At 38.0% G+C, this 14,793-nt stretch overlaps 1 protein-coding gene across 1 annotated transcript in view; it reads right to left on the bottom strand.

The window, feature by feature from the left end:
* cfap58 (cilia and flagella associated protein 58) overlaps window positions 1-14,793 on the bottom strand; it is a 151,844-nt gene that overhangs the window by 31,102 nt on the left and 105,949 nt on the right. Inside the window, exon 16 of the mRNA XM_084402206.1 lies at window positions 2,421-2,540. Coding sequence (XP_084258332.1) covers window positions 2,421-2,540 — 120 coding nt within the window. The remainder of the gene's footprint in view (window positions 1-2,420; window positions 2,541-14,793) is intronic.

Genomic DNA, 14,793 nt, shown 5'->3' with positions numbered 1-14,793 from the left:
TCATTTATGAATGTTTTGTAAATGATTAGTTCATCATTAACTAACCACTTATAAATGACTTACAACTGAACGTTATTATAAAGTGTTACCAGTTTTTCACTTTAAATGTTTTTCCATCCACACAATTGAATACAAATCATTTGAAAAAAAAAGAGTTTTAGGTTTTTTTCTACAACAATTGAAACTTTTTTTTTGATTGAAATTCAGATTCGGTGTTGAACTGGGCCAATAATTGCATTGTTTAACCAATTTTCAAGCAAAAACTGTACTTTTGGCACATATCACTTTTCAAATGAACAAAATACTTCAACTGCTGTGTGGTTTTCATAAAGCGCATAATAATATTCTGACTCGCATGGGTATTTTATAAAGACAAAACTCTGGAAACATTTTCCAAACAATCATGGAGAGTCAAAAGACCGGTGTTAATTAATGTTAATTTCTTAAAGGGAGGCTGGAACGGGAGGACACGCTTCAATCAAAACAAAGAACGGGATGATTTTTCCGTTTGGCTCATTAGTAGGGCTTCTGTTCTAATGTTAATTACGCTGAGCTTTGTTTATTTAAAGCTTTGCCAGTGATGCCTCCGGTGCGCAACTCATTTTAAGCTTGGCAATAAATTATCAGAAAGCCAAACCCCCCCCATGCCTACCTTCGGGCCGTTATTTTTAAGTTCAAGGGCGCCAGAGAGTTTTACACTGCACACTGCAGATATTCTAATAGATCAGCTCAGAATATCTGCCGAGCTAAGGAGTTTTGAGTCTTTAAAGTCTGTCCCGTCCATTTTTTTTTTAAATGGCGAACTTGGAGCACTTTCTATATTGTCCTGATTGCAGAGGGAGGTTTGCCTCGTTTTCAGATCCAGGGTCAGTTTCCTAGATCCTAATGTTAGCCATTACATGGCAAAAACCTGATCAAACCCAGCTTAAAGATCAACGTATATCAAGACCATATGGATATTATGAGGTCACCTAAGGCTCAGCAGAGGCTCATAACTTTTTAACCGCTCTCATCTCTGCTTCTCGCCTTTTTAATAGGACAGGACGAGGCAGCTTAAACCGAACTGACTCATTAAAAATGACATTAGTGGTCGCTGTCTCCAGATGGACCTGAACTCTTAATTAAGTGGTGAAGTAACTAATTATTAATTTTGTGTGATGGTGAGAGGGGGAATAAGGAGACGAGGATGATGGGAGAGGAATGATAGGAGGAATGATTTATGGGAGAAAACCCTTTAGTGAGTGGGAAGTGGGATCTAGCTGATATATCACAGATCAGAGTCCTGCACGGGTCCGATTTTGTAAATCCGCACCCGCCCGTACCCGCAGTGCTTAAAACCGCATCCGACCCGTTTTCCGACAGCAGCACTAATTAAAATCCGCACCCGACCCGACCCCGAAATAAAATCAGTTTAGCCAATCACATTATAGACACAATTACAAAAATGTTTATTGCCAGGTCATACATAAGTTATTACACGACAATTAACACAAGGACAACTTCAGCTGAAGCTGTCAAAAGGCCGATACATGAAGAACATGGCAAACGTAAAACTGAGTAGCCTTGTAACATCTTAGCAATCGAACAGACGCGGCTACAACACTATATGCCACGCAATTTCGTCTAGCCTACATTTGACAATTGTGGGTTCAAACACGCCCTGCACACCACACATAGCCTACTTAACAGCGTTAAATTTGAAAAATACTGCTCGATAGAACTGCTTGGTTTGTTACCACAGTTATCTGCGTGCTTCCTCTGCGATGAAGTTCCACATTTACGGCTATAATCCAACACGAAAATGCATGCAGCAAATAAGCCTTTCACAATATTTTCTTCAGATAACTCCAAATTTCTCCCACACACTGGACTTGATTTTTGATGACGTATTGTCGACAACTTTACAATCTCCACTAGCTATTCTTTTCTTCAACTCCTAAGCATCCATCTCGACGACTGCAAGCAGATTGCGCGCGCGGTTATGATATATTTTTTAAAGTGAAAGTAGCCTAGGTAACGTTATAGATCCTGGGAGGGCGTGGCACGTGGGCACAAATAAACTGATGTGGATTTTAAATTATTTTATCAACTTGAAATACAGGCATATTTTTTTAGATGTGCTCCTAAAAATATGCATATATTTTTACGTTTGCATGTGATTGTTTTAAACCCGTGTTCAGCTCGTGTCCGACCCGACCCGCACCCGTATCCGACACAGTTGGATATTTTTCACCCGTTTGAGCAAAATTTGCGGGTCACCCATCGGGTACCCGCACCCATGCAGGACTCTATCACAGATAAAGGGGGGATGGGGGAGGGGGAAGGGGGGTGGTCTGTTAATAGATTAATTAATTTGGTAAAATTACTTCTTTTTTTTTACTATACAGAAGAGACCAGAAAAGATGATGTTTTTAAAGCACCTTCAGTTGTTTGGTCTTCTCCCGGAGAGTTCGCTGATAAACCTGCAGTTTTTCTGCTGCCTCCGGACCGGGCTGCCGAGCAAGGATGTGTTTCAGCTCCACATAAAGTTTCTCTTTCTCCTGCAACCACAAAACACACACACAGCATATAGTTTAACACTAAGTAAATCAAATCAAAGACATTTTAAAGAACCCCTATTATGCTTTTCCGGATATTACATTTCATGTAGTGTGTGATATAGCTGTCTGAGAATGTTAAAGGTCTGCAAAGTTTAAAATTTCAAAGTTCACGATAAATAGATAAATACAAAATAGGCTTGTAACATATTTCCATAATGCCAGTCTATGGTCTTCACTGGCTGCCCGCGAACAACATCTACTTTGACACGTGTTGTGTTGCGTTGTCGACATGTCGAGAAGACGCTGTCCTGAGATGAGGACTCGGGCTCGATTTGATACGATAAAACCGAAGCGCTGAGGCAAGCTTCAGAGCTGAAATTCAGATTTGGTAATGTGTGTTTCCGTTCTGACACGCACTGTAAGCAATAGACCAATCACAATAGACTCTGCCAACTGACCAATCAGAGCAGAGTAGGCTCTCAGAAAGGAGTTTAGAGAGACCACTTTAGACACTGTGGGAATAGAGAAGATGCTACAATGTATATTATGAGAAAATGAAATCGTTTTTGACCTTGGATGCATGCAAACCTATTGTAGGACACCTCTAAAACAAAATTAGGAACCATTAATATAGCAAAATAAGGGCACTTTAAATGTGAAGTACTGACAAATTCAATTCAATTTAAATGAATTTAAGCAAATAGTACTTGTAGTACTACTGTTATTTAATTTTTTTTTATACAAACAGTGAAAAGTTATAGCGCTGTTATTCCAAATATTCGAAATAAATGGAATGAATTTGAGGACCGTAATTAACTCTACATGATGAAACAGATCCTCTAAAACAATGTGAACGTTCTCTGATATGCTAAAAATCTGTCACTGAATAGAAGCATTTTCCCCCTTGAAAAGACTTAAAAAGATATTTTGTTAGTTCATAGTGAGTTCACAGCATTATTGAGAGATCTTTTGTTTATTGTTAGTCGTACGATCAAAAGCAATGAAGTTATTTTTCAGTGTCACATCACAGGAAAAAGATACAGCTGGATTCAGGGGACTGACAGCTAATTCATTTTGGAAGCTAGTTAATTATCCAAGTGTGTGGAGGAAAGAAAGATGTATAACTAAGAGTCCATCGCAGTGCTGACCAAGTAATGACACACACACACACACTTCACACACACACGGATCATCAATGTTGCTAATTAGAGAGGGAGTCCTGACGAGTTTGAACTCATAATGCTAATAAATGCAGCCTGTCTGGTGTCTAAAATGATCACTAATATAAAGGCTCTGAATTTTCCATGGAATAAATGATGTGCCACAGGAGAAATCATGAATTCAGGGGGTTTAGGACGTCTGAAAGAAGATCTCTCATGATCAAAAGGTCCGGGATTCAAAATGAAGACACACTCATGGCCTCGACAACCACAAAACTGTTCTTTGTCTCAAACACGTTACTCACACTCACACACACACTATAGATTTATTGCAAAGCCGGAAGCTTAACACATTATTCCTCTGAAGCTTCCAGTATTTTTCTCAAGATATTTTCTGTCCTTTCTCCGTTCCTTCACAGCCATGGTGGCCATCTCTTCACAATTGCATCAATAGTGAAGTGAGCGTGTGTGATAGGGAATGAATGATTTATGACTCAGAGGCGTCTGGACTTTAATACACTGACTTTTATAGGATCACAAGTCCAAGATCAAACCCGGTCTCAGACTCCACCTTACACCAACACTCTGTCTCAAGCAAACATCTGAACTCATAGAGCTTCATCAAAGAATACATCACTTTAGCACCCAAAAACATTTTCATGGCCAGACGTGGGCTGAGCTTTGATAATGCTAATGCAGTTACACGTGTGCTCAACGGAGACCCAAATACCTGTCTATTTCAGTCTTTCTCTTTTATTCTGCCTGTCTTACTATATTTATCATACACATAACACCAAGAATGACACATTTTGGGGCTTTATTTCTCAGAGGAAATGTTTTATTGCTCCGAGTTTAGTTTTTCGCAATGCCTCTTACATACAGATCTTAAATGGATTGTTTCAGGTTCAATAGAAGTGAAGCTCTTTTGAATTACTTTTCTCTGACTGTTGATCGCAGACCTTCCTATCTGGGCAAATCTGAGCACAGTTTGTGACATTGTCGAGATCTCTTCTCAAGCTTTATAAAAGATAAATGTTCAATTACTAGTCTGTCTGCTTCTCGAGAGAAAATAACTGGATTTCATCCACATATTTTAATGCAATTCGTTTTTAATATTGAATAATAAATGTTGGATAGACACACCAAAATGTGAATAAAATTCCCAAATGCACATAAAAACATCTTAAAGTGGATTAATCTTTTATTTTCTACACTAACATTCCAAAGTTTGGAGTCAGTAATGTTTTTAAGAAATGAATTATTTTATTCAACAAGAATGCATTAAATTGATCAAAAGTAACATATAAGATTTAAACTTCAAATAAATGCTGTGCTTTTGAAAATACTGGAAGAAAAAAAAAAAGTAGCACGCATCACCACATGAATATTAAGCAGCACAACTGTTTTCAACATTGATAATAATAAGAAATGTTATTTTTTTGAACACCACATATTAGATATTAGATATTACATTATATTAGAATGATTTCTGAAGGATTATGTGACACTGAAGATAGAAGATAGATATTCAAACAGAAAATAGTCATTTTAAAGTATATAATATTTCATAATATTCACTTTTTTTTAATTAAACAAATAAATGAGAAATAAGAAAAATAAGAGACTTCTTTCAAAAACATTTGAAAAATCTCACGACCCCAAACTTTTGTGAAGACACTATGATAAAAACACATTTACAAAATATGTTTCTATTCTACTAATTTCTATATTGCACACATGGAAATAACTAGTATTTTGTTCTTATTTGCAGATTGCTTTCGCGATATTCAGTTTTTTGCAACTCAATTCAAAATATGGAAATATAGCAAAAAAAGTTCATCTTGAGTTTTGCTTATAGTATAATGAGACACGCCCACTGATTTCCACAGCCAGTAAGTTTGAACTGTTCTCTCCCAATCAATGATGAACTGAGTCAGACCAGACACATTCAGCACAGATCATTAATTCAATTCTTATGCTCATAAGGAGTCATTAATTTTATGGATTACAAATATTTTTTAATCCACAAGAGTTACGGCCCATTCACACCGGACGCCGAAGCGACGCCGAAGCGGCGCGGAACGGAGGCCGCTTCCTTTCGGCGCCCATGTTAACCTATGGTGTCGTTCACACCAGACGCGGTGCGCCGCGGCGCGTCGCGGCCGGCCCGCGCCGTGAAGCGCCAGTTTCGGCGTCTGGTCTATTTTTTTCGCGAGCCGCGAGTGATTCGCGTCCATTCCGGCAGGAAGTCACACCAAGAAACACGAGACATCCGGTCAATTGTCAAAATATAAGCAATTTTCAAATTAAAATACCGCGAGTATTAACAAAAAGTATTAATACAAGAAGTGTACAAACTTCTTGGTTACAGAAACATGATGTATTCATTTTATGAGGTTACTTACTTACCCATGAAAAAATAGCTCTGAATAAACAACAACTGAGCAGAAGCTTGTAGACCGCCGCGGAGAATACGCGTCTAGTGTGAACAGGCAGGCGCCGGACCGCGCGTGATTTTCCGTTCCGCGTCGCTTCGGCGTCCTGTGTGAACCAGGGGTTATGGATAGAGTTATGGATAGAGTATAGAGTTATGGATTTTATCCTGTTTTTCTCCGTTCACAGAAGCGCTACAGGTGAATACGATGATGAATCCCCCTATTCTGTTGCTATATTTGTCCATGCAGGCTAAAACTAAACCCCTGGAAAAAAAATTTGTTTATTTTTAATGGGTCACAGTCACAGACACTTGTTCATTCTAATTTAACTTAATTTTAATTTAGCATAATCTTGTCGGTTAATGAATGGAGAATGATCACGTCGGTTAAAGGTCGCAGAAAAAAAACCCCGAAATGAATCCAATTTGTTGATAAAAGAAGCATTTCTAATTTCCGTTTAGTTTAAGTTTTTTAACTAATAGTTATATTTTCCTTTATTTCAGGTTTATTTCGATTAGCATAAATGTTTTTAATAGTTTTAGTTTTACTTAACTAACCCTGCCTAGGTAAAACATCGACAGAACTGTCAATTTTCCAACTCTTTCAAGCCACGATTTACAAATATTCACGAATTATTTAATGCCGGTCTGGGACACAATATTAGGCCAATCACACTCATCCAGGCCAATTAACCTACAGCTATTGTTGCAAGCATGTTTGCAAGCATTTGGAAATCAGTGGGCGTGTCTCATTATACTATAAGCAAAACGCCGTAAAATAACGCGCGCTCTGTGCAACCAAAACGGCGTTTTTTACGCCGTCATATGGCGAGATGAATGGCGTAAAAAGTGTCGCTTTCCATGCACACTAAACCGGCGTCAAATACGGCGTCATTGACGTATTTCGCACGTTTTTTTTCCGGCGTTTGTAATTACAACGGCGTATCACCTGTATTTTGGCTGTAAACGCGATGAATCTATAGCGTAATTGCCATACATATGAAGTGTGCCATTTAGGCCGTGTGTCCACCAAAGCGTTTTTTTTCATTTTCCAATTAGCTTTTTTTTTCACGTTTTTCAGCGTTTTTTACCGGTCGCTGAGAGTTGAAGAATGTTCAACTTTGGGTAAAACTGCTCATCACAGTCACTTTTTACCCAACCGTCCAATCACAGTGGAGGAGGGGCGGGACTAATACCACACCGACCAACCGCCACATTCTGCTTGTACAACGTCAACAGATGACAACAACAAGCATAATAACGAAAAAATATATATATTTAAAACAAGAGCCAGAGAATATACGTTAAATTGTATCGACATTTTAATATATAATCAACACAGAAACAAAATTTGTGTGAAATGAGATACTAGTAGTAACACTTTTGCGGATATTCCGTATCATAACAAGCAAAGGGTCTCAACTGAAAAAATGCTGCGCTGCCAAAACGTTCTCAAGCGCCCATAGCTAGGCGTTTTCAGCAGAGCGGTGGACACACAGCCTTAGGATGGGGCCTGAAATTCTAGACACAGAACCTCTATTCTTAGACATAGGTAAAAACGTATAGATCAAATGATCTACTGCAAATCAAAGCCAATGTCACCTGTTTCTAGATAATGATAGTGATTAAAATGTGCTTTTGCCTGCTGAAAAGAAAAGCATCGTCTATAAATACTATGATCTGAATTTCTCCATCCTCCCTGATTCAGAGGAAATGACAAAGAATATCTGGCTCCGAATCATGGGTCCTTCAAATCCTCATCTCTCGACATTCTCGCTCACTTTCTTTCTCTTTCACTCATTTCCATCTCTCTCTCACCCAATCTCATATTTAACAGCATGTCTGCAGTCACCATCTTACCTAAGAAGTATTTTTACACCTTGCAAACAAAGGAAAGGGAACAAACAAGAAGTTGTTGCTTAGCTTCGTTCTGACTTAATTTCCGCTATATCAGACTGAATAATCATAGAGGGCCATGTGACATGGAGAACACCTGAAGCTTCAGCGCGATCGGGACGACGAGCACGATTTAAAAGCAAACAGATGTTCTGTGTGTCACTCCATTCAGAAATGAAGACATGCTGTGACAGACAGTGACGGGAACATACTCTCAATTTTCACCCCCGCAACAGTTTTCTCTGCCAAAGATTTCGGACGACAATTGCACGTCTACCGGCTTCCGACCTGTCGTGTCTTACGGCAGAGATATCCTCCCTTGACAGCTAGAGAAGATTTTGACAATCACAATGGTTTTATTGTGTTGTTGTTGCTGTCATGGAACAACTTCTGTCACAAAAGAGTGGAGGCAAGCGTTCGTGACGTGACTCAATTGGTGGGTCATAGGTCTGATAAGGTCAAAAACAGCACAAACAGGGGGGAAAACAATAAATGCAAGTCTTAAAGTAATACATTTAGCTAGATGCTAACACTTAAATGGCTTAAAGGAATACGCCGACTTTTTGGGACTTTAGCTTATTCACCTTATCCCCCAGAGTTAGATAAGTCCATACATACCTTTTTCATCTCTGTGCGTGCTGTAACTCTGTCTGACGCACCCACCGCTAGCCTAGCTTAGCACAAACACTGGAGGTAAACGGCTCCAGCTAGCATACTGCCTAGAGCCCTGCACGGGGCAAAAAATCCAGCCCTAACTGAGACCTGGCCCGTGGTGTTCAAGCCCTAATCCGGCCCCAGCGCGAAAACGTCTGCAATTTTTCAGCCCGAACCCGACCCGAGACCAACATCAATATCATTTTAAGCTCTCTCTGACGCACGCTCTCTGATGCGCGCTGTCTCTGCTAGACGCACACACATACACACACGCTACTAGGTACAATTTTATTATAGGTCTCAAACATAACTACCACCACCGACAATCATGTTGTGAAGAAAAAGAATAGCATCCACTGTTGAAGGCTTGTGGTAATCAAATCAAAACTCTTTCGAAATGCAGCTTTTCCTGAAGTATTGGGAACTTCTCCCTGATGCTCTCCATGGTCAACTGTCACCTAATGCATTGCACGCACGTCGCGTTATTCGCGTAATCACATATTGCGTTGCATATTTATAATATTATCAATATAACAATATTTCATACAGTAGCCTGCGCTCTGCACGTATATTATGGGCACGATGAAAGGAGAGAAGCTAAATGAGCCCGAGTCCGACCAAAGCCCAATCTGTAAAAAATAAATAAAAAAAATGGCCCGACTGCTCCCAATAAGTGACAAAATAACGCCAACATTTTCCCAGTATGTATACAGAAGATGGTTGTGTCTCATGTGACCTTGTTATTTGTACATGCTGTAACTATACAAATCACAACATGTAAATAGGAAAATGTTGGCGTTATTTTGTCACTTATTGGGAGCAGTATGCTAGCTGGAGCCGTTTACCTCCAGTCTTTGTGCTAAGCTAGGCTAGAGGTGGGTGCGTCAGACAGAGTTACAGCACGCATGGAGATGAAAAAGGTATGTATGGACTTATCTAACTCTGGGGGATACGGTGAATAAGCTAAAGTCCCAAAAAGTCGGCGTGTTCCTTTAAAAGTCGACATTATTTCTATGGCAATCGAGAGAAGGCCACATACTATCAATTAAAACCTAAGTTGTATTTTACCCTGAATATTCCTCATAACCTTCAGCTTATAAAACTATTTTTGTCCATTTTTACTAAGCTAACAAGCCAATCAAACCATGCTCTTGTGCATTTAACCACATTTTAATTTAAAACAACTAAAGAAATCCATTACAATGTGAAATGTAATTGGCCACATGTACAGTCATTCATCCTGTAAATCACAAAACTTTTGCGAAAATAATAAACAAATGCTGGCGGTGGCTGGCAACTTTTTTCAAAAATGCTGGCGGGGAAAGAGTATGGAAGCTTGTTTATGCCACAGAATAAAACATTTTAAAAGATAACTGCGACTTTTTATCTCACTTATTTTTATCACACATCTTTATTTCTCAGAATTGTGAGATATAAAGTCAGAATTGTGTGATATAAAGTCACAATTGCATGTTGTAAAGTCAGAATTGCGCAATATAAAGTCACAATTGCATGTTATAAAGTCAGAATAGTGAGATCTACTCGCAATTGTGAGAAAACAAACCCACAATTCTTACTTTTTCTCAGAACTGCATGTTTATATCACATAATTCTGACTTTATATTGCGCAATTCTGACTTTATAACTCGAAATTGCGACTTTATATCTCTTCTGAGATAAAAAGTCGCAATTACCTTTTTTATTTTTTATTCCGTGGCGGAAACAAGCTTTCATAAGAGTTATGGGATCCCCAATAAATACCATAAGTTCTTGACATGTCCATGACACTTAAAGTAGTTCATAGAAGTGTGTACTTAACAGGTTAGTCTGTGTAAGCAGCGAGAGAGTTCGAAGCTGGACTGAAGTGCTTGAAAGACAGTAGCGTTGAAGGAAGTGCTCAAGCATGAGCTTTGGAAATTAGAGGTCATGATCTTGCTCTGATTGCTGGATCTTCTGCAATACAAAATAACGCTTTCTTTTCTGTTTTACCCACTTGGTCAGAAAACTCAATCTAACTCTGCGGCTCCTGATTCGAAAGTTTCGCTGACCTTATGACTCATCTGTGATATGATGCATATAGTGTTATATTACATTATCTGTAGGGCATAATAAACCCGCTGTTTGTTGCAAAGGTAACACAACCCTTCCTCTCGTACCATAGCTGGTAATACGGTGAGTCATTGGGCCATATCTTGCAGCCACTATGCATGATAAAACAGCTGACCGCTAATCGCCAGTCCAGATTTGCCTACACGAATATTAACCGACATGACATGCTCCGTGCCTCTTTTATTACTGCACCGCCTCAATGCAAATAATGCAACAATTAGAGTCTGTGCGAAAAACATCGTCTGGTCTTTGTCTGCTGTGAAGTAGTGCATTGTGAATACTTCAAGATCTATACTGGGTATTATATTCAAAATGGAGCTTGTCTCACATCCTTTCTAAATCACAAGTGTCTTCCGTCTATAGAAGTGCAGAATTGTCTTGACTGCGATGGCTTTTTGCTATTGTGTCCTAAACGGTGCTATATTGTACACGTTGTCACAATCTTCACTGCAAACAGCTACAAAACAATACAACAATGCCCTTCTTTCATGACGGCTGTTTTAAAAGGCATCAAATGCAGCTCACACACAGCGCTAAAGCCGATACACAGAGATGTGCCTGAGCGACTTCATAATTACACAGTGAGTTATAGGGGTGTTGTAAAGGCAGACAGCTTTAACCTAATTAGCACTGAACCCCAATGTTCACTCATACTTCCACGCAGACAATGTGTGCATGAAAAGCTGGAATCAGAGTTTGTTTCAATTGGAGTCCATTAGCAAATGAAGTTGTGAGAAATCGTGCATAGAAATACGCAATGCTGATCAACTTATGTATCCTAAACGTTGTTCATAGTGGCATCTAACAGAATTGAAAAAACAACAACAATAATATGAATCCAAACATACAGAAGCACACAGAAATGAATATAATGGTAACACTTTACAATAAGGTTTTATTTGTTAACATTAGTTAATGTATTAACTAACATGAACTAATCATGAGCAATACATTTGTTATTGTATTTGTTCATCTTTGTTAATGTTAGTTAATAAAAATACAGCTGCTCATTGTTGGTTCACGTTATTTCACAGTGCATTAACTAATGTTAACAAGATTTTAATAAAGTATTAGTAAATGCTGAAATTAACATTAACAAAGAATAATAAATCTGTATACGTGCAGTTCATTATTAGTTCATGTTAAAGGGTCATGAAACTCTAAACCAAATTTTCTGAGATTTTAACAGAGGTATGTGTGTTGAACACCATTTAAGACAATGTTAGCATCTGTTAGATTTAATAGTAGGGGGAAAATGGTTAAATTGTTTTCATCTTCCGGGTTTAAACTCTTCATCGTGTCTGCAGAGCACTATAGTACTTTGATGACTCATCGGTGTCTCATAATTATTCATGACTGAGTTTTCTTATCCAATGAGAAGACACTTGCTCTTAATTATTCATGACACCACGTGGAACTTTCCAATGACAGACATGTCAAACTGTGATATCGCGTAGTAGATGAGAGAGGCAATGATGAGACGCGCGTTTGTTTTCGTGGTGCAAAAGTTCCAGTGCATCTTTCCCCCACGATGCTACCAGGGCTAGACTCCGGCCATCAACCACGGACACATCTAAACTATGTGTGTGTAGCAACCATTCAACTGGAGAATGGTGGACTTCGGCCTTGTACACCAATGCAGGTTTCGTCTTGCGAGTGATGCGGTCCCGAGGACTTTTCTATCGCTTCAGAGGTGTGTGTGTGTGTGTCTAAAATGTAACCCTGACTGTTTTACTTGCCTTTTGTTAGTAATAATCACTCGTTATTAAAATTTAGATATTTCGATAATACCTCAATTGTATGGAACGTATGCTTAATTTGTGCAAATTTCTATGTCACTGTCCATCTTTATTATGTTTTTCACGAACGTTTTTTTTTTAAGTGGAAAATGTATTATTTTCAAATCTATGCATTTATAGTGTGTATATAAACAAATTTTTTTTTAATGACATAATTATACATATGCATGTACATTTATATGTTTTAAATAGAATTATGATTACTGTATAGGCTAATATATGTAGCAGTGCATTCAGTTACTTTTTAAAGGACAAAAATAAGGTGTCAGTGTATTTTATTAGACTTTAACTTTGTCAGCTATAAAAAAAAAAATCTAACATTTCCTCATATTTTACCACTGATTTTTAGTGACAGTCGATATGCATGGGCCACTGGCGATGACGTTTTTTTTAAATGTATTTCTTTTATGCAGCAAGGATGATGAAATGTGACAGTAATGACACCTATAATTGTACCAAAAACAATTTTATTTAAAAAAAATGCTGTTCTTTTAAACTTTCTATACATCAAAGAATCCTGAAAAACTATACCCCGATTTCCACCAAAAAATAATAAGCAAAAGTCGTTTGCAACTTCCGGTTCACGGGCACTTTAACTGGAAAAATGTACAAAACGCTGAAAAACAAATCGGCAACAATGATCACCGATGCTCTTCTTATTTTTGTAGATATCTTTACTGTATAAAATGAAACACTACATGGCTCTAGTACAGAGAGCTAAAATGTCCATCCAATTTAATTTAGGTGACTACATTGCTAAAGTGCAAATACAGTATAGTGGGTTTTGAATTCAGTTTAGGAAGAAAAAGAACACATGATTTGATATGATCTGATACCTAAAACCGGTTGCTCGTGTCCTTAGATTACGAGCCAGTCTGTTAAGCTTCATTTGATTCAGACCGTGAAAGCAGCCTTTTTAAACTGGCTGTCTGTCTGATGTTAATGGCATTTTGAAAGCCCCATTTTATCATTTCCACTGCATCTGAACTCAAGATCCGAAGTGGTAAAAAAAAAAAAAACTCTTAACACCATCAAACTGAACATCACAGTCCATGCCTACACGTCTTGTAATGGCGAAAGTAAAGTAGACAGCTACTCCTGGAACATTTTGTCTGTCTCTTTCAGACAAACGGAGAACTTTCCGTCTTATTCATTCCCTCTCTCAGTTCTATAACGCGTCTACTTAGTTGCTTTGGCGTCACCATTATAGTCCTCAAACAAACCAAATCAATTAAAAATCCCAAACACAAAAGCAAGAAAGCATACAAAGTTACCCTAGTCACTCTCTCCATCTCTCCATTCATAACCTAATCAGAGATTTCAAGTCCATTTATGTAAACAAATGTTGCTCCCTCAAGAAGCTCTGCTCGAGCACCTGCTACATCTGAGCAATCACATTTGTTTCTAGTCTGAGCAATGAACAGCACGGATCACTTCATTTCAGATAATGGAGGGCTCTCTGAATACTACACACACCACACACAAGGACAAACACAGGGAAATGACTCTGCTTCATGGGAAGTTCTAGACTGTAATGTAAGTAAAGCAAGGCTAAACATATAAATAAGAGACTCTGCTTGTTGTGTATTATTAAATTAAATGGCAGAAAGGTCAACGAAGACAATCCCACACATTAAAAAAATGTGTCTTTCTCTCAGTTCACAGTATATATTAAAAATATACTCTTTAGTCAAAATGACTTATTATCAGTCCAGGCAGAATATGCAAACTTTTTCATAGTTTTGGGGAAAATCTAAAGAATATTGTGGAATGGATTTTAATATGATAAAAGTAGAGAGTGCTTTACTGTTATTAGGCACTGAAAGCATTATCAAATTAGTCCAAATATGTAATAATGGAACAAGCCAGGCGCAGAGGATGTGTAAAACTAATGGTGGACATTCTGATTATGTGGAGCTTTCTGCAAAAGTCCTACAGGCACAGAACTAATAAAAAGTTATTATTATAGTGGAAACGTAATGAATTAAGTTAAGAAAAATGGCGGATAAACCCCAGTGTCTTGATAACTTGATAATAACTCAAGATAATAACTTTTTTTTTTTCATCTTGATCACAATAAAGACACATATTATGTAAACTAAAACTTATGTTACAGTATCAGTTCTGTCAAATCGATTAATCGTGATTAATCTCATCTACTGTAACATAAGTTTTAGTTTACATAATGTGTGTTATATTTA

The sequence above is a fragment of the Rutilus rutilus genome (assembly GCF_951802725.1).
Source record: "Rutilus rutilus genome assembly, chromosome: 2".
NCBI lineage: Eukaryota > Metazoa > Chordata > Actinopteri > Cypriniformes > Leuciscidae > Rutilus > Rutilus rutilus.
Note: the sequence above shows the minus strand (reverse complement) of the source record. Positions and strands in the feature narration are given on the sequence as shown.